General features: G+C 33.6%; 2 protein-coding genes across 4 annotated transcripts; one reads left to right on the top strand and one right to left on the bottom strand.

The window, feature by feature from the left end:
* Positions 1,506 to 5,360, bottom strand: LOC109336050 (cell wall protein RBR3-like). Its single transcript, XM_019572396.1, has 3 exons — positions 5,084 to 5,360; positions 4,031 to 4,128; positions 1,506 to 2,682 (listed from the first exon to the last, which is right to left on the bottom strand). The coding sequence occupies exons 1-3, from the start codon at positions 5,219 to 5,221 to the stop codon at positions 2,109 to 2,111; spliced, it is 810 nt and encodes a 269-aa protein (XP_019427941.1). The 5' UTR covers positions 5,222 to 5,360; the 3' UTR covers positions 1,506 to 2,108.
* Positions 9,002 to 18,785, top strand: LOC109336048 (CTP synthase). 3 transcript variants are annotated; one of them, XM_019572392.1, is made up of 23 exons: positions 9,005 to 9,301; positions 9,405 to 9,484; positions 9,595 to 9,681; positions 10,028 to 10,078; positions 10,189 to 10,306; positions 10,398 to 10,454; positions 11,011 to 11,075; positions 11,167 to 11,250; positions 12,385 to 12,435; positions 12,532 to 12,594; positions 12,692 to 12,738; positions 14,640 to 14,709; positions 14,798 to 14,860; positions 15,246 to 15,335; positions 15,432 to 15,470; positions 15,755 to 15,904; positions 15,987 to 16,064; positions 16,147 to 16,232; positions 16,972 to 17,020; positions 17,114 to 17,194; positions 17,409 to 17,502; positions 17,836 to 17,900; positions 18,561 to 18,785. In XM_019572392.1, the coding sequence occupies exons 1-22, from the start codon at positions 9,184 to 9,186 to the stop codon at positions 17,898 to 17,900; spliced, it is 1,686 nt and encodes a 561-aa protein (XP_019427937.1). In that variant the 5' UTR covers positions 9,005 to 9,183; the 3' UTR covers positions 18,561 to 18,785. The 3 variants fall into 3 exon arrangements, with proteins under 3 accessions (XP_019427938.1, XP_019427937.1, XP_019427936.1); XM_019572391.1 differs by lacking the exon at positions 18,561 to 18,785 and adding an exon at positions 17,942 to 18,110; XM_019572393.1 differs by lacking the exons at positions 17,409 to 17,502; positions 17,836 to 17,900; positions 18,561 to 18,785 and having other exon boundaries at positions 9,002 to 9,301; positions 17,098 to 17,194.

Here is an 18,785-nt window from a genome sequence, read left to right as displayed (position 1 = left end):
TGCGTGCATGGGCAAGTTTCATTACCTTACAATCCCATGTATGGTTGATATAGCATATTTTATGTAAGTATGATTGCCTTTTCCCAAGATATTCCTGACTGCAAAATAAGAGGACAGAGAAAAGCATGGATGCAGTAGGAATCCAACCTTCTCACCTAAAAGAAATAGAAATTGGGAATCCAAATTTGCTTTTCCATCCCATTTTCAGATTTTGGTATGTCATTGCCCCTCATTATTCTTAAATCGTCTACCAAACTAACCATTTGTCTAAAAAAATGTGTAGTCACCTTCTCAAGTCAGATCTCTAAGTGTAAAATTTTGCTTCTACCAACATACATACAAGAAATTGGAGCATGTGTAAAGATTTAAGTGGGTGGATGAAATGGTTGATCGAATCAGATGCTATATCTTATAAGAATATGTCACTCAAGCTGAAATTTTTTAGTGCACAATTATAAGAATTGCGATATTTTATGAAACTAAATGTCGGTGATAAAATACGAACAGGATAATAAACTGAATATAGTAGAGATAAAAATATTTGTGAATGAGTGGACATACAAGATAATATAGTAAAAAATGAATGCATTAGTAAGAAAATTAGATTATCTCTATTATATAAAAGATGATAGAATTATGTCTTAGGTGATATGAGCATGTGAGAATGAGACTGTTGGAAACCTTGATAAAAATCCTTGACAAAATGATTGAGAAGGAACCTGATATATGATAGTGGAGAAGATGATAGAAACGTGTTTTATGTTATATGAGCATGTTACAAGCATTCACAGTGACGTTTTTATGATTTCTAATGTATATAATTCTACTGCAAAAAAAGTAGGTATGCATATTATTCCATCTCTGCAAACTAACAAAATTGGCCACAATGTGATCAGAAGTTCAATATCAAGACTTTGAAAACAGAGTATTCAGCCATCGTTGGTGAAGATTTTTATTGAACTGTCAATTTGAGATCAGATAAAACTTCATTGGGGATGAGGATAATAAGAGATATGTTGATGCACTGGATAATTTTAGAGATGCTTCAGATTTTGGAAGTTGCAACAAATGGAATTTTCCTGAACTTAGCCCTGCTGATGATATTCATATGCATGATCAGTGATTCAGTTCTATAATCTGGTCCGTATGTAATGGATTTCATGTCCAGAGAAGTTGGTGAGTATAGATGTCACAGTATATTTTGCATCATGATACCATCCATATCCCAACACCAACAACCTATGAGACAGGTATAGTTAAATGGATTTTCCATGGAATCTTGCTTTTAAGGAATCATGATATGTTCATTTTCAGAATATTCTGCAGGCTCATAGGCTTGAGAAGAGTTCTATATTTGCCTGTTAAGCGTCCAGTTAATGGATACTTACCAATTGAATAAAATATTGTGACAGAATCTACTAAGTTAACGGTCAATAAGTCAACATGGGTGGAGTGCATTTTTATGCAAGTTTGAGGTTAATGTCTTCTAGAGGAACTAGAAGGGGTGAAGTATAATATACTCCATACTTACTAAAGAACAGACAAACATAAGAATGGGGTTGGAATGGGAGAATAATTTGTGTGAAGACATACACCCAAAAAAATAAACCCACCCATAAACTTGATGATATGATATGATGCTTGCTAAATCGGAAGAAGGATGCACCAACTCACAACACATGATCCAACGGCAGCCCGATTTCCTTCTCTTAGTGTGTCAGAAAATCATACCAACCATTAGTTCTTAGAAGACTACTCTTTAATCCTGGAAATCAAACTGTTACACCTTATCTTTCTGAAGCATAGCAAATAATAGCACTTCAGTCAGCCTCAAGCCCTCAACTACTGATTTCCCAATACCAGATTCCCACTTCAAATCCAAGCCCTTGAATACCCCATAGCTATGCAGTGCAGTCCCTAATATGGTAGCCGAATCCATTGAGCCAAGCACCATCATCTCAGTGAATTAAAACATGCGAGAATAAATTTCTATAAAGGTGAAAACCAACAGTTCTTTCCTTTGGTAAAACCTAGCAACAAACATAAATGATCATCTCCTATTGGAGACAAAAGAGACCAAAGAAAACTCCCAAATCTAGCAACTAACCTCATGGATCAGATGCTTTCACATTCATATTTAAGACCCTGCATGGCTTGTTATCATGGTCAAACTCGGGTTCAGGAATGCTCATTGGTGAACACTCCTCAATCTGATACTCTCTCTCATCATCCATAGATTTCAAATATGGGTAGCAACACTGTTCCTCAGTATCTAGGTTAGGGACAGGCTCTCGGGCAGAACTAAATGGCAGCTCCAAAGATGCAGAGCCGGGAGGGTGTGTTCTCATATGCACAGATCGTAGAAGTGCAGCTCTTCTTAAATCAGCTGAGTGGCATATATCACTGGGAGATGATGGGAAGCGCCCCTCAGAGTCTGTCCCTCGCTGACGGGGCTGGGAGCAGGTAACGGTCGAGAGAGTAGAGCCATGGGAAGCACTTGAACTAGTAGAAGGTGCTGAAGATAATAATACATTCTGTGATCTTTGGTACCTGTGGGGAGAAGAAACTGGACTACTGGTAAGACTCTCAGGTTGTGATGAGCAACTATGCACTGCGGCGTCGTAAGACCTTGAGTCATCAGAGTCTTCTGACAAAGGTGAATATTGTAAAGACATATCATCCCTAAAAGTAAATACCACAAAAGTAATTATTCGAAAGACTAGGTGATAATTAATGAGTAAGATAAATTTCTTTATATACAAAAGACAGCTTGAAGTTGGTACTAGCAAATTATCATTTTCTATAAAAGATGTCTACGTGTATATATATATATATATATGTCATAGTTTAGAACGAAGGACAGTGAACAACAGCAAATACAGTGAGGATTAGAAGTATCAGGTAAACAGGTTCTGTCCGTGTGTTGATGACATTATTCAAAAGCATCTACAGCCTGAATCACATTTATTATAAAATTGGAATAGAACCATAAACTAATAAAAAAACACCGTATGGGGTTGTAAGCACGTCTGAGTCTAGACTGCATAAGCTTTTGTCTATACAAGATTGGTACTAAAACTACTTTGCCGTATTCATGCTTCACGAGAAAAATTGTGTTGTTGCTACAATCTGTTTAAAATAAAATTTATTATGATAATATACTCTCTAAAAATCCTTTGGGGAAAACAGTTGCTATGGCTGGAAAGTAACCGGTGTTGTATTCAAGTCCCTACCAATCCTTCCCATTTTAACATCAAATATCCCACATAAGGGGCAACAAGAGGCGCACTAGGCATTCTAAACCACAAAAACCAAAGGTCGGATTATTTGGACTCTGGGGCACATAAGGCTACACAATAGCTTAGCTTGAGGGGAAATGGGGAATAGATGTATCAGTGTGAACATATAGTGCATGACCATGGACCACACACAAATAAAGGCATTCTCGCTACTTCAGAGGGTTAAGTTTCTTTGGCAACAAAACCATAAGGAGGAAATTTTCTGCAATGCTCTTTTTCGGAAATGGCAAGGAGATCATTGATCTCAACACTCAATTCTAATTCAGCACTGTGGAGCAAAATAGTTTCCAAATCTGTTGCAGCTAGAATTAGGGCTACGCACCAATTTGCTACATCTATGGATGGCTAGAATGATGATGTTGTGATTTTCAACCACACTCACAAGTATGAGCTCTATGAAGGAGAATGATCACAAAAGAAATCCTCTTAAAATGCTAAGGAAAATACATATTAACTACATGGAGGATGAAAAGATTATAATTAACATGGTACTTCCATAGCCAGCATACACTACCAAAACATATAGATTAATTGTAACAACACAAAACTCACAACAAGCACTAAAAAGCTTGCCCAAACATTGCACAAATTTATTTAATATCAAACATTTATTTGCAGCTAAAATGCTACAAAGAACCTCATCCATCAAAATAGCTGTTCATAAACTTTCAAACTAGGACTATGAATATATAGTAGTGTGATTAAATAAGAAAAATGCCCATGATTTATACCTGAGAGAGAACATGCTTTCAGACCTGGCCGGAGAATCCATGACATTGTCAGGAAGTGAGTCTCCAACTGTCAACCCGTTAAGACTGGATGCCATAATCTGGACAGACAAACAATAGATTAAGTCACTCAAAATAAAGTGTAGTTCATTTCATTTAATTGAAACCACAAAATAGATGAACAAATTTAAAATCACTAGCATAAAAAAACACAAAAATCTCGACACTCTCCTGATGTGCAATTTAAACATATATCTATATTTTTTTTTGGTCTGGGACTACAAATATCCTACACGGAAGCCAATCTAGCTCAAGCTGAGTCTATATATGATAAAAGCAACAACATTGTTCTTAATAAAATAAAACTATATAGATTGTGGTTCAGCTCATTTATGGAAACAAGCAGTGTGTAATTTACGAAAGAATCTCAAGCCAAGTCTGTCAAATTTGAACAATATACAACATTTAAATTACAAGTCAGTCATTAACCAATTAATGTTGAGATTTGATAACTAGATTTTATCAACCTAATGAAATAAACAGCGAAGGATCACCTTGATACGTATACAACTACAAACAATAACCTAACAACAGTGAAAAACGCCAAAATCAAATGCCATTTCTCATAAATTGCTATGAAGAGTCCCAAACATTTTAGAATTTAAATTAAACTACAACAAAAACAATCAAGCATTTATCCCATTGGATGGGTCGGTTCGAACAACTTCAATACTTCTATCATTTAATTGACAAAGTATTCATATCTAATTCCTTCTCTAATCATTATCATTTTCTCTAAGGTTCCGAGGACTTCCATTTGATCTACTATTTACGGGGCTTCTAAGTTCTAATGGTCCCCTCCACATGTACAAGCCACTTAGAAGCACAATTCTAACATCTTTTCTACGGAATAATCTATTCCAAATTTCTCTGTAATGCATTTATTTCTAATGTTATCTTGTCTAATATATTCATCTTTAAATTAAACTATAGTTAAAAATTTAAATAAACAAATAGATAACAACAGGAGAAGAGAAAAGGATAAATTAGAGAAACCTCGGTCAGGTAACGTTTATGAGAGCGAAGATTATCGACATAAACATCCTCTTCGGGATCTCTGGTGCGTTTTGCAGTAGGTGATGACGATGACGGTGACCCTCCCATTCCTAAATTCAAATCTGAACCCATTCTCATCTGAAACTATAATTCCACTTTATTTAAGGGTAGTTACTATTCACTGTTGCAATTTTGCAACGTTCCTTTTTTGTGTAAAGCAACGATAAAGTTTCACGTTTTCATTTTCTGACGCGCGAGGTTGTGACTGAAACAAAAGTTTTTCTCTTTTTTTTCCAGATAAGATAAAATAAACGAACCGTTAGGGATGTCACGTGTTTAGTTCGAGCGTCGGATCTGATTGAAAGATGATAGAATAGTTTGTTTTATATGTATCAATTATTTTTCCAGAATAAAATAAATATATGACATGTATTTTTTTAGTTTTATAAATATTTTTATAGAAAATGATTAAAGATAACACATATTATAATTTTAGTAGTCGGAAAAGATAATTTATACCAAGAGATATTTTATTCTCTTATTTTTATTTAAAACTTAATAATATTAACGTATTTATACTTTCATATTATATATTATTTATATACTTATTCTATTGTCTATATCTTCTTCTATCTACCCATATATAGAGTCCTGTAATTAATAATTCTATTTTGCCCCTCTTAATTCTACAAAAAAAAAAACACTATATAATAATAGGTAATTACCACAAAATAAAAACAAAAAAATTTATAATTTAAAGTATATGTAATAAAAAATTATAAACAAAAATCATTAAGTAAAAAAATATTATAATTAATAAAATAAATTATATGAAAATTGAATATTTAATTACATTAAAAATGTGAGTTGACATGTAAAAAGTACATATTGATAATAGATAATATATTGATAATAATAAACTCCCACCATATAAGTGTATAAATGACAAAATTTATAATAATAATCAAACATGAAAAAAGCCATCTATTTTGAGATGTATTGGTGCATGTTTTTTTATATTACAACACATAATTATGTATTATTTTTTTATGCAAATGATTTCTTTATTTTGTGATAAGAATATAATCTATTTTTGAAGTATATAATTGTCTCTTCCAATAAATGTATAATATATATAAGTACATTTATATATAATATCTATACTATCTATATCTATATCTATATCTATACTTCTATATCTATACTATATATAAAGGGAATCTATACTTCTATACTATATATAAACGGAAAACATGAAATAACTACCATGGTGTAATTTCATTTTCCTATTTTACCCTTAAACTTTTTTAATTTCTACAAAAAAAACCATATAATTATAAATAAGTATGTAATCACCACAAACCTATTAACCACCTCTTTAACATTATAATAAAACAAAATATTATAATATAAAGTATCTCCAATAAAAAGTACAATATAAAGTATACTAATTGCAAAAAATATTATAATTCTTCAAAATAAAATATATAAATTTTCAATTAACATTGTAAAAGTATGAATATGAGCAGGCACGAAGTGTCTATCACCACTAATTATATATAAAGCCAAAATATTTATACTATATATAAAGGGAAAACATAAAATAACTACCATGGTGTAATTTCATTTTCCTATTTTACCCTTAAACTTTTTAATTTCTACGAAAAAAATCATATAATTATAAATAAGTATGTAATCACCACAAACCTATTAACCACCTCTCTAACATTATAATAAAACAAAATATTATAATATAAAGTATACTCAATGCAAAAAATATTCTAATTCTTCAAAATAAAATATATAAATTTTGAATTAACATTGTAAAAGTATGAATATGAGCAGGCACGAAGTGTCTATCATCAATAGTCTATACTATATTTAAAGTCAAAACCTAACCTATCTATACTACTTAATAAAGGAAAAACCTAACCTAACTTTCATGAAGTTATTTTGGGTTTTCCTATTTCATATTTTATAACTTCTAATTTTATTGTATAAGTTATACTTTCATTTTTATATATACTTATACTACTAGACATTTATTTCATATTTTATAACTTTTAATTTCATATTTATTTATAATACTATATTAATTGTGTTTATTCGAGTGTCTGTCAACACGCTAATATGTATAAAGAGAATGAAGTAGATATATGACCGTAATAATGATGAGATTCACAATAATATGGGAGTAAGTTAAAAAACCTATTGCACATCATAATCATTTATTATATGAAAATCTAATGGTTCAAATGAATTGACTAAAATGGATAGTTAAAATGTGAAATATGTTTGTTTAACTTACTATTATAATAAGTTGATCCCTCCCATTTTTTAATATTACTTCAAAACTATCTTACAAATATATTTTATAAGAGTGAGATCCACTTAAATTTACTCTTCATCCACTATCAAATTTATGAAATCTAATAATTTAGATCTACTCAATAATTTAAGTTATTAGATTTTCCTAAAATTAATGAGTACGATGTAAACTAAATTTAAAACTTATTATTAAAATAGGTAGACCATTCCGTATTTTATAGTTATCACTTCATATGTTAATGTTTGTAGTTAGCAATAAAAATATTTAATTATTAATTTTTTAACTTCAATGTATTTTTTCAACCAATCACCATAAGTAATATATCTTTATGATAAATCAAATATACTCGCGATGAAAACTCGTCATATTGTTTTATTCTAAAATTCAATATAATCTATTTATCTATAATAAAGTTTGAGGGTAATATTAATGCATACTCGGTATAAAGATTTATACACAATACTATATTATCTACAATTTATCTATATTACTTTTTGAAAAATCAATTAAATTAAAAATAAATAGTGAATGATGAAATAACAACGTATAAAATTCTTAAAGTTTGACTGCATACATTTTTCTCCCGATTAAAAACCAAAACCAAATAAAAAAATAATATCTAAAAACTAAATCCACCAGTACAGGTACATTTAAACATGACTTTCCAATAAAGTTAATTATATTTTTAGAACACACTTTTTATATTTTGAAAAAGACAAAACCCATGCTCCACTCCATTTAGTATTTTTAGGTTACCACCGGCCTCCTAATTTTTTGGTTCAAATAAGTCTTAGGAAATTTTGGATGTCTAACCATTAAACCATTGCCAATATGATTAAGTTTTAAGTGACTTGGCATACATTTTTTTGACTTGTGTATACAGAAAAATGAAGAGAAAAAAAAACAAAATTTTCAATGAAAACATATGGAAAAAATATCGTTTTTATGTGTGAAGATGTCTAATATGTTAGGAAAGATAATTATATAGAACTAAGAAAACTTATGCGAAAAACATTAAAATGGCTCAGGGTCAAAGTATGATGTTTGACTAGAATGTATATATATATACGAAGAAAATTATTCTAAGTAAGAATAATTATTACTGTGAATAATAAAAGTAATTAATATCTACTATTAAATTTAGAGCAACCATAATAATAAATAATATGTTCAGTTTTAGACATTATTTTATAGTTTATTACAACTCTTCATGAAATAATAATAACATTTATTTTTTTACTCATAATAATAAACACCATTCTTATTTTTATACGAGACTCATAATATTTACATTTTTCTCATAACATCTACTCCTTCCTCTATTTTATTTGACTAAAAATTGTTTTATTTAAAAACAAAAGTTAGAAAATAAGAAAGAAATATTGAAATAATAGTGTAATAATATTTTTATTTCTTCAACAACAATGTTAAGATCACTGTTAATAGAACAATTAATATTTAAAAAAATACGAATGCATTAATTTTTTAAAATGATTATGAAAATAACTTTAATTATTCACTTTCTTATAGCATTATTCCTAAAATCGATATAAAACGGAAACTGTTAAAATATGATATTCCTGATTAGATTGCATTGGAAAAGGACCCACGGCTTCAGTTACAAGTTTCAAGTTACACCTTACACCTTACAAAAGTGCTCCTGTGGCCCCTCTCTCGTTTCACTCTCAGGCATATCAACTATCAACATTCCCTTCCCGCTCGGATATAAACCCAAACACCTTGCCTACAAAAACTCAACCCTAACATAACAATGAAGTATGTATTGGTTAGCGGAGGAGTCGTCAGTGGCCTCGGCAAAGGCGTCACCGCCAGCAGCGTCGGCGTCGTCCTTAAAGCATGTGGCCTTCGCGTCACTTCCATCAAAATTGGTTCCTTCCCCTTATTCACCACTTTTCTATTCCTCTTTCATTTATCAATACGGCGTTTTTTATTTCTTACTCAGTTACACATGCACCTACTATTTTTGTGCAGATCCATACTTGAATATAGATGCTGGCACCATGTCTCCATTCGAGCATGGAGAGGTTTTTGTTCTTGATGATGGTGGCGAGGTACTCTCTCCGTGTGCTTCACTTTAATTCTATTGTGGTCGAGGAGGTTGTTCACTTGTTCGTAACTGATTTTAACTTTTTGTTTTTGTTTTAACTTGGAATTTGGAAAGGCTGATTTGGATTTGGGAAATTATGAGCGCTTTTTGGATGTCACGCTTACAAAGGATAATAACATCACCACAGGAAAAATATACCAGGTGCCTGTTTTTATACCTCTCGTGGAACGAAAAACTGTTTGTTTGTTTCGGCTTTAAAAAGTGATCCTACACAAAAAGTAGTTTTGGAAAGAAGTGATTTTTGGAGATGCTGAAAGATAGTATATAGCTTATAAAAAAAGCTGAATTTCAGTCTTTTTATTTTGTGTGTGGGTAAAAGCCCAACCCAACAAACGTGGAAGTGTTATTGATTGTTTAATCAAAATAGTCACTTTTTGTGTTTGAAAAAAAACTCACTTTTTTGTTTGGGGAAAAGGCTTAAAGAAATAATGGTCATTTTTTTCGTGTGGTTTTTCATGGCTTAATCATTGTATCTGTTTCCTGCCAGTCTGTCCTTGAGAAGGAACGTAGAGGCGATTATCTTGGAAAAACTGTTCAGGTGATACACCTTACACGTGCCATCACTTGTTGACTGTTGCTTGATAGTTATTTGGTTATTTGTATGATTAAGAGCAGTTTACTGAATTTTTGGCATTTTAATTAAAATAGGTAGTTCCACACATCACTGATGCAATTAAGGATTGGATTGAATCTGTGGCTGTGATTCCTGTGGACAGAAATGAGGGGCCAGCAGATGTTTGTGTGATTGAGCTTGGTGGCACAGTGGGTGAGTTTGATTTTTTCAAAAGAGTGATGCCTCTGCTGAGATTGCTTTATCCACTTTGTCAATAATGCGAGGTATATTTGTCTTTCTGCAGGTGACATTGAATCTATGCCATTTATCGAGGCTCTGCGGCAGTTGTCCTTTTCAGTGGGTATGTCAACAGATTTTGCTATTAAACTAATAGTCTAGCACTATTTGTTATTTAGTATGGACTATGGAGGGGTGATGATGCGTCTAGGAGGATTTCGGATTGAACCAGCCTTATGTCGCCTGATTTGGCCGAACCGGGCTGAGAACTAGTCTCGGGGCGCGCCTTAGATGAGTACTTGAAAAGGGACTCAAATGCTCAAGTCAGCATTGGACATGTGGTATGAGAGACCTTTCCCTTAATCATGATCAGTGCAGTTACCTATGACTGCACATCCATTAAAGCATGACTTCCATGAATGGGCAAAATTAGAGAACTGCCACATCACCAAAAATTTGAGCAAACAGGATGTTTTTGGAGAGTTGTATAAATTCATTCACATATATTGATATAATGCTGTTGCAGTACTTCACAATTCATTTATGTATAATGGTGTTGCATGTTTTTATTAATTGAGAGTTTGAGACACTCTACTTCTGAAACTTTTGTTTCCCCCTATATATGTCAGCTTGATGCGTCATACTATATTTACATTTTTATTCCCATTATTTCTCCTCAGGGCCTGACAACTTCTGCCTCATCCATGTTAGCCTGATACCAGTGTTGGGTGTAGTAGGAGAGCAAGTAATGCTTAATTACCTTTGCATCTGTAGAAGATTTTAAGATAATTTTTTTTTTATTTTTCCTCATGTTGGGTGCAATATTATGTTTTTAGAAAACAAAGCCTACACAGCATAGTGTCCGGGAACTGAGAGCATTGGGCTTGACGCCTCATCTTTTAGCATGTCGCTCTGCTGAGGTATATCATTCCACCATTTGGCATGTGTATGAATTAAAAATTGTTAATCTCTATAACGCTTTTATTTGTTCGCTCGCTTAATCATGGGCTCATAGCATGCACATTTTACTGTTATCTTCTTTCTTTTAGCTGAGGGAATTATTTTTTATGGTCTAGATAGATGAAATCAGGATTTACCAACAAAGCTGAGGGAATTGTTGATATGAACTTTGGTTACAAATTCTGGGGTCCACCTTTAGCAGATATAATTATGATCATTATTATGCGTATGGTAATTAATTTATGCATGCTGTATTTTTCTCTGTAATGGAATTCTATTGACCTTTGAAGTTGGTTCTTTTGGAATAAATGTCTGGGTGAATGTTATCAACAAAATTGGGTTTTCCTAATTCTCTAGTGATAGTGTTTGATGATCCATCTAATTAATCATGACGATACTTGCTGGGAAGAGCAACCACAATACCTTGAAGATGATTAGTTCCTTGTCATAAGGGTGTGGATGCCCTGTCAGGGACAAATGTTGATGTTGACATTGTTTTTGAAATTAGTTGGCCACTTGGCCTTTTATCCTTTTCATATGTTTTAGATTTAGTTAACCACTTGGCCCTTTTATCTTTTTCCACTTAATGGGGTTTGGGAAGGGTAGATGTACGCAGACGTACCCCGACAAGCGGAGAGACTGTTTCCTGGATTTGAATCCCCACTTCTATTCTTTCAAACCATTAAGTACCATGTCTTTGTTGGAGGAAAACTGATTCCATGGAAAAGCAAGAAAATATTGTAGTTGACAAGATCAAGTGCTCAAGCTGATTATCATGCTATGGCACAATATACTTATGAGCTTATTTGGTTTTGACATTTATTATGTGACATGGTTTTGCATTGCTCTTACTCCCCTCAATAACAAAATCATGGTGTTACAACCTGGCAGCTGTGTTATGAAGTATTCTCGCGCCTCATTAATTCTATATTTAGGAAAATGCAGTGATTATTATATTTTCCTTATGTCAACTTTTCTTCTCACTAAACTTGGTAGGAAATTTTCAGGGTTATTCAAATGTATCCTTCTGTTTTGACTATTTTTTACTTTTGCTATTATTAGTAGCTGAAATACATTGTTGTTGAATATGGCAGCCTCTTCTGCAAAGTACCAAGGATAAACTTTCGCAATTTTGCCATGTTCCAGTAAGTTTTTGCCTTTTTGATGAACCTAGCTGGGTTGTCCTCCAAGAAGCTTCATGTTATTAGTTATTGATGTATATTTTCTGCATGATCTCACAGATTAATAATATTCTGAATATCCATGATGTACCAAACATTTGGCACATTCCTCTCTTACTTTGGGTGAGTTTCTAATAAGTTTTTGGTTCCATTGAAACTTGACTGCTTTGGTTTATATTTTGTGTATTTATTTATTTTTAATGACTGGCTGCTATTTCAGAACCAAAATGCTCACCATTCAATTTTGCAGCAGCTTAACTTACTCAGGTGAGTTTTTGATTTATCCTTTATTTCTATCACTCCCAAACACTAAGTAGTATTGCTTGCAAAATTTGTCATGAATGCAGCTTGGTATAGGATAAAAACTCTAGCATATAATCTGTAGCATTACAGATATATTGGCAGAGAAAAGAACTAGCAAAATATACCTGTAAGACATATTAGAGAGGGCTTCCTTCTGGTTAATGACTAAGTAAAATTAGGGAAAGCTTATGTTATTAAAAAAATTAATATAAAATCTTTTTGTAAGCCCATTTTTTAACATAAATTAATCAAATCCCAGTCTAGTCCCACCTGTTGTAGGTACCATGAACAAAAATATACTGAAGGACATAAATAGGACTTAAAGAATGCTGCAAAGTACCATGCTGCAAAGTACCATGCTGCAGTTGCCTAAAAATCCAACAAATAATTGTTATTTTCCCCATTTGTCATCCATCTGTTCCTCTCAAAAAATATTTGTACTTGGGGATTGGACTTTTATGTTAATCTTAAAATTGTCCTATATTTGAAGATCTTTAAATTCGTCCTAACTTGTTATCTAAGTTTGTGGGAAACTTCAATTCATTTCGTTTGCATCTTTAAGTGGTTTTAGCTAACAATTAAATTTAGATCAAAATCTGAATGCAACTGATCAAGCCTATGTGATCAATATACCTAAAGACTTCAGTCTTCTATATAATTGCCTTACTATGAAAGCTTCTATCACATAGACCTTTTGGGATATCAGTAACTTTCCTCTCTTGATCTAGCATAATCAGTTCCACCAATTAGGTAGTATCTTGAATGGTCAAATGAGGGCAACTGTCCTTGATATGCCCTTTATCAAGTGAATACCCTATGTTTTATTCATCCTCAATAATTTCAGCTAGTCTATCTTCACCTATTATATAAAAATGTTAGAACCTCGCCTTAGGTGGTTTGGGCATGTGCGGAGAACACTAGTAGAACCCTTGGTAAGGAGAGTAGATCAAATGGAGGTTAGTACAATTGCTAGAGGCAGAGGGAGAGCAACAAAAATCATAGGCGAATCAATTAGGAAGGACTTTAGAGATCAATACTTTGTCAATGGACATGATTTTCGATAGAGCATGATCGCATCGTTTGATCCATATAGCCGACCCCATCTTCCGGGAATAAGGCTTGGTTGTTGTTGTTCTTCTCCAATGTCATCTGGCTAAGCCATGTATTGCATGAGCATTCCAATCTATAATGGTTTTTCATTTAGACCACCTCCTCACTGGCTACAGGGCCGGGTCACCTTTTGGACTCTTCACATTAGCTCCAAGTCTGCAACTTGATCTCTGTACAGGTTTCTACTTCTTATGTATGTCGCTTCACCATTCTCCCTATATAAGGTACCTGTTGGGTAAATCCAAGAATTCTTGCACCAATTGTTGCTGTGATCTGATACAGATTGAACCCATATCTGGCCCGATTGATGTAGGTTCAAGCCGTAGGATGAAATCTGTGACACTCAAGATATTAAGAGAGAAAACATGAGCAAAAGAGTTTATAAACATAGAAAAATATGTCTTTTGGTTAACAAACCTGGGGACAGAAGAATTTTTTAAAGTGATTGATAATCTCCTTTGCAGCCTTTAAAGTCAAGCACATGATACTATAAGTCTATAACAGCACTACTATAGCACAAAGCCATCAACAACAGTTGTGCTTTAGTAGCATGATCAGCGCCATGCTGCTGTGTCCCTAAGAGTAACCTAAAATATTGTCAAATAATGCCTCCCCTTGTCCTCCACAATAACTGGAGTGAAACAGGAAGAAATGATCTCCAATCTGGACATTGTTACTTGTTTTCCACTACCTTGAAAAAATATATTGATAACGGAAAACACTAATCTAAGTCACTTTCAAAATTATTTTTTCAGCAATGCTACTCCTCCTGATTTACGACAATGGACAAAGATGGCTGAGGCATATGATAATCTTACTGAATCTGTTAGTACTATATGTTTAGTTTTACGCTCTTTCTAAATTTATTATAATATGTTGTGCCTGACAATGAAAGCATTTTTGCCTTTTACAGGTGAGGATTGCAATGGTGGGAAAGTATGTTGGTCTAACAGATTCATATTTATCTGTTGTGAAGGTGTGTTCTATCTTTCCTTTAGTGTTTATCTTTCCTTGAATTTTTGCTTATGTTTTGCTTTAAGTCAAGCTCTTTATGTCTCTTTCACTATTAATCATCTGATTTTCACATTCTTTTTATATTCATGTTTGAGTTCAACATTGGAGGGTGTAGAGCCAAAGAACCCTTTGTAATGACTTGAGAAACCCTTTATAGGGTGTCCGGTCGAGCTAAGATTGGGGTTAGGCTCAATCAGTCATTCTATTATTTTTAAAATGTTGTTTACTATTGTTTATGCATACTTTATTGTTTAATATAATCTTAAGTGTAAATAAGGGATGAACCTGCTTCTGCTATGTCATTGAAATATGCTGAACATTTTTTTAAATGGGGGGTTTGTTTATAGGCACTTTTGCATGCATGCGTTGCGCGCTCGTTGAGGCCATCAATTGACTGGATTGCAGCTTCTGACCTTGAAGATGACAGTGCAAAATCTGTATTAATTTCTTTCAAAGTGCATTTGAATTTTTTTTCTTGTCACTGTGCTGGTTGTCAGGCTTATTTTACCCTATTTTGTTTTCTACTCATTCAGGCACCAGAAGCACATGCTGCTGCATGGGAGACTCTGAAGGTAAGTGACCAGAATCATGCACACTTTATGTAAATCTAGTCAATTATATTTGGGAAGTATGATGGGCAATGATTAGGGCTTGGGTTATTAGTTTATGTGCTATTGCTAGATTTTTGGCTTTGTTTACTTGGGTTGATAAAATAATGACTTTTTATTTATGTGTTTGTGGTATCTATGATGAAATTGTTAGACTATCTTTGAAATTGGATACATACAATTCAAGGAAAGATATTTTGCATTTGAATCTGAAGTCACTGCCGTATTTCGGAAATTTACACTTGCAGAGTGCAGCTTGTGTCTTGGTTCCTGGGGGATTTGGAGATCGTGGTGTGAAAGGTATGATGTTAGCTGCCAAATATGCCAGAGAGAATAATGTCCCTTACCTTGGGATTTGCTTGGGAATGCAAATTTCTGTAATTGAGTTTGCTAGATCAGTAAGTAGCATTTATGTAGATGTCATATTTAGTTCTCCATGACTGCATTTTTTATTTATTGTGATTTGACATTCATTCTTAGGTTTTGGGTTGGGAAAGAGCAAACAGCGTAGAGTTTGATGCCCAAACACCAAATCCTGTTGTGATTTTCATGCCAGAGGTATGCATATCTGGTCACGCCACCCTCTGGCCCCTTTCCCTAATTCAAAAGATTTTTTCTAATGCCTCTGTGCTACGTACAGGGTTCACGAACACATATGGGAAGTACCATGAGGCTTGGATCTCGGAAAACATTCTTGAAGGCACCTGATTCTATCACCTCCAACCTGTATGTGATGTAGCATCTCAGTATGTAGTAATATTTTAGTGATAAATGAATGATGAGTAAAGAATAGGTACACAACCCGTTAATGAAATATGTCATCTTGCTTGTCCTCTGGCAGCATCAGTAAGCATTAAATCTCAGGCTCCTAGTTTCTGGGCCTGTCTGGTAGTCCTGATATACTGGTGGAGTGGTGGTTATTGTGGATCAAGGGATGCTTTGATGTTAGTGAATTTAGGACTTGTCTGGAATTTACTTGATATCATTCTAATCTCAAATGATTGACATTCAATTCTACACTCACTGTAGATGAGGTTTTTTGAAAGGAAAGGGATGAGTTAATTCATATTTGCAGTCTTGGCTAAACTGGCAATCTCCCCTATCTCCTTTACCCAGAAAAGGAAAATAAAAGAAAGAGAATGTTAGAGAACAGCAAATGACTGTATGACTATAACTGGTTTTGATTTCTAGCACCAGGAGTTATTTTGAAGTTTCCTTTTATCCTTTAAGTTTATGTACATGGGTCCAAAATAGTGACCCTGTGTTGTGGAAATTTTTGGTAGTATGTAATATATTCTTTCTTCCAACCATATCTTTTTTAACTCCTTGATCCTTCTGTGTGCTGGATTTGTTGTTTTATTTGACTCAGACTCCAATCTGCAGTTTTGTACAATTTTATGACTACAGTATGATCTCAACAATCACTTTATGCATGCTAACATCCTCGCATGTTCCTAATATCTAGGTATGGCAATTCGGAGTACGTGGATGAACGGCATCGGCATAGATACGAGGTTTGGCATGTGAAACTTCTTTTTGGTGACGAGATGCTCTCTCAAGAGACACATGTATTACATGTCCTGTAATTTAGCATTGACATTGCACAGGTAAACCCAGATCTTATTGGAACTTTAGAAGAAGCTGGGCTAAAATTTGTCGGGAAGGATGAAAGTGGAAAACGAATGGAGGTAAATTTTCTGCTTGGGTAATGTTTTGTTGTGAATGTTAACTACAACCACAATTGAGAGTCTGACAGACTGTCTATTTCAATTGGATATGGTTGCAATTTGTATCTGTGTTTTATATTGTGCCGTTTTACAGAATTCACTTATTTTATCTCTTGATTTGCTTCATGGAGAATACTATTATTTTCTGAATTTGAAGAAATTTTCTTTTGTTCAGATCTTAGAGCTTCCAAGTCATCCATTCTATGTGGGTGTGCAATTTCATCCCGAATTCAAATCACGACCAGGAAGACCTTCTGCTTTGTTTTTAGGTACTTGCCTCTACAATTTAGACTTTTATATCTTGTGGTCGGACTATATAAAGTACAAGAGCCATTTACGTAGTTTGCGGTAAGGAGATGGTCCGCTTGAACCTTTACAGCAAGCCACGCGTTGGTGGGTGCTGATCTTGCTCACATCACACAATTGCTTAGTGCTTGCAAATACCTATTGCAATTCACATATGTTTGATACTTGAGTTTTTCTTAGATATGAAAATGTCCTCACATGAAAGAACGCTAGAATAGTTTATCAGGTTCTCCCATTCGTCTTTTGATAATATCTAATGTCTTGATAAATATTGTATGCTGCTGCTGCACCTGTAGGTCTCATTTTGGCAGCAACAGGGAAGTTGGAAGCACATATTTCTAAGCATCCGAATGGCAGTTAGTTAGGCAAACATTTTTCTAAGGTATACAAACTGGTTTTGTAATGGGCAAACATTTTTTTCGTGTCGATGTGGAGGGACTAAGGGAAACCATAATGTTGACTATGTGTGCAGCTCCATGCTTGTGTAGATTGGTTCTCATGCATATTAGTGCTCAGGCTCCCACTTGGGGGCTTGGGGCAACATTAAGTTATTAACAGCTACACTCATTCATTTTATGATCCAAACTCTTACATTAATCATTTTATATTAAATTAACTTAATGGTAAGAAGATGCTTAAAAGGAGGTTGCAAATGGTAGTATATCTGTGGTTGTGACAATAAAATCAATCTTGGCGGGAAGCATTTTTACACTGTATGGGTCAGAAGGTCTTTATCCTTTGCTGTTATCAGCACATTTTGGCTAGGCCTCACTAAATGAATGAATATGAGGAGTAGATATTCTTACATCACTTTTTTTCTTTTTCTGACACCCTTTTTACTCCTTTATATCTATTCATCATTTTTTCAAAGCAAAAGTCTTTTGATCAATGATTTTAAAAATGAGTGTGGGTGAAAAGTGATGTGAGATTATCATTTTCCAAATTTGGGGCATGACCAGGTGTCATCATATCTTCTAATGTAAGATTTCTTTATCCTCATCCTTTTCAATCTTTATTGCAGAAATAGGATTTGGTGATTATTCCATATGCAGAGATTTGGCAGTCTAAAAAGTTACTTCCCATTTCAGCTGACAACTAACCTCACATTTACTGGCTTCTCTATCCCTCTTTGATGTTGTCTTTCCTTGTTGAGCTCACCCGGCCTCAAATATAGGATATGGTTTTCATTTTATGTTTCTTGTTATTTTTATATTTTCTTATTCAGGATCGGTAAGCAGAATAAATA

Source organism: Lupinus angustifolius, chromosome LG20 (assembly GCF_001865875.1).
Source record: "Lupinus angustifolius cultivar Tanjil chromosome LG20, LupAngTanjil_v1.0, whole genome shotgun sequence".
Lineage (NCBI taxonomy): Eukaryota > Viridiplantae > Streptophyta > Magnoliopsida > Fabales > Fabaceae > Lupinus > Lupinus angustifolius.
Note: the sequence above shows the minus strand (reverse complement) of the source record. Positions and strands in the feature narration are given on the sequence as shown.

Coding starts and splice junctions, on each gene's coding strand:
- LOC109336050 (XM_019572396.1), bottom strand. CDS start 5,221: ATGAGAATGGGTTCAGATTTGAATTTAGGAATGGGAGGGTCACCGTCA. Junction 4,129..5,083: donor ATAAACGTTACCTGACCGAG/GTTTCTCTAATT, acceptor TTGTCTGTCCAG/ATTATGGCATCCAGTCTTAA. Junction 2,683..4,030: donor GAAAGCATGTTCTCTCTCAG/GTATAAATCATG, acceptor ATTTACTTTTAG/GGATGATATGTCTTTACAAT.
- LOC109336048 (XM_019572392.1), top strand. CDS start 9,184: ATGAAGTATGTATTGGTTAGCGGAGGAGTCGTCAGTGGCCTCGGCAAA. Junction 9,302..9,404: donor CGTCACTTCCATCAAAATTG/GTTCCTTCCCCT, acceptor ATTTTTGTGCAG/ATCCATACTTGAATATAGAT. Junction 11,251..12,384: donor TAGCATGTCGCTCTGCTGAG/GTATATCATTCC, acceptor TGAATATGGCAG/CCTCTTCTGCAAAGTACCAA.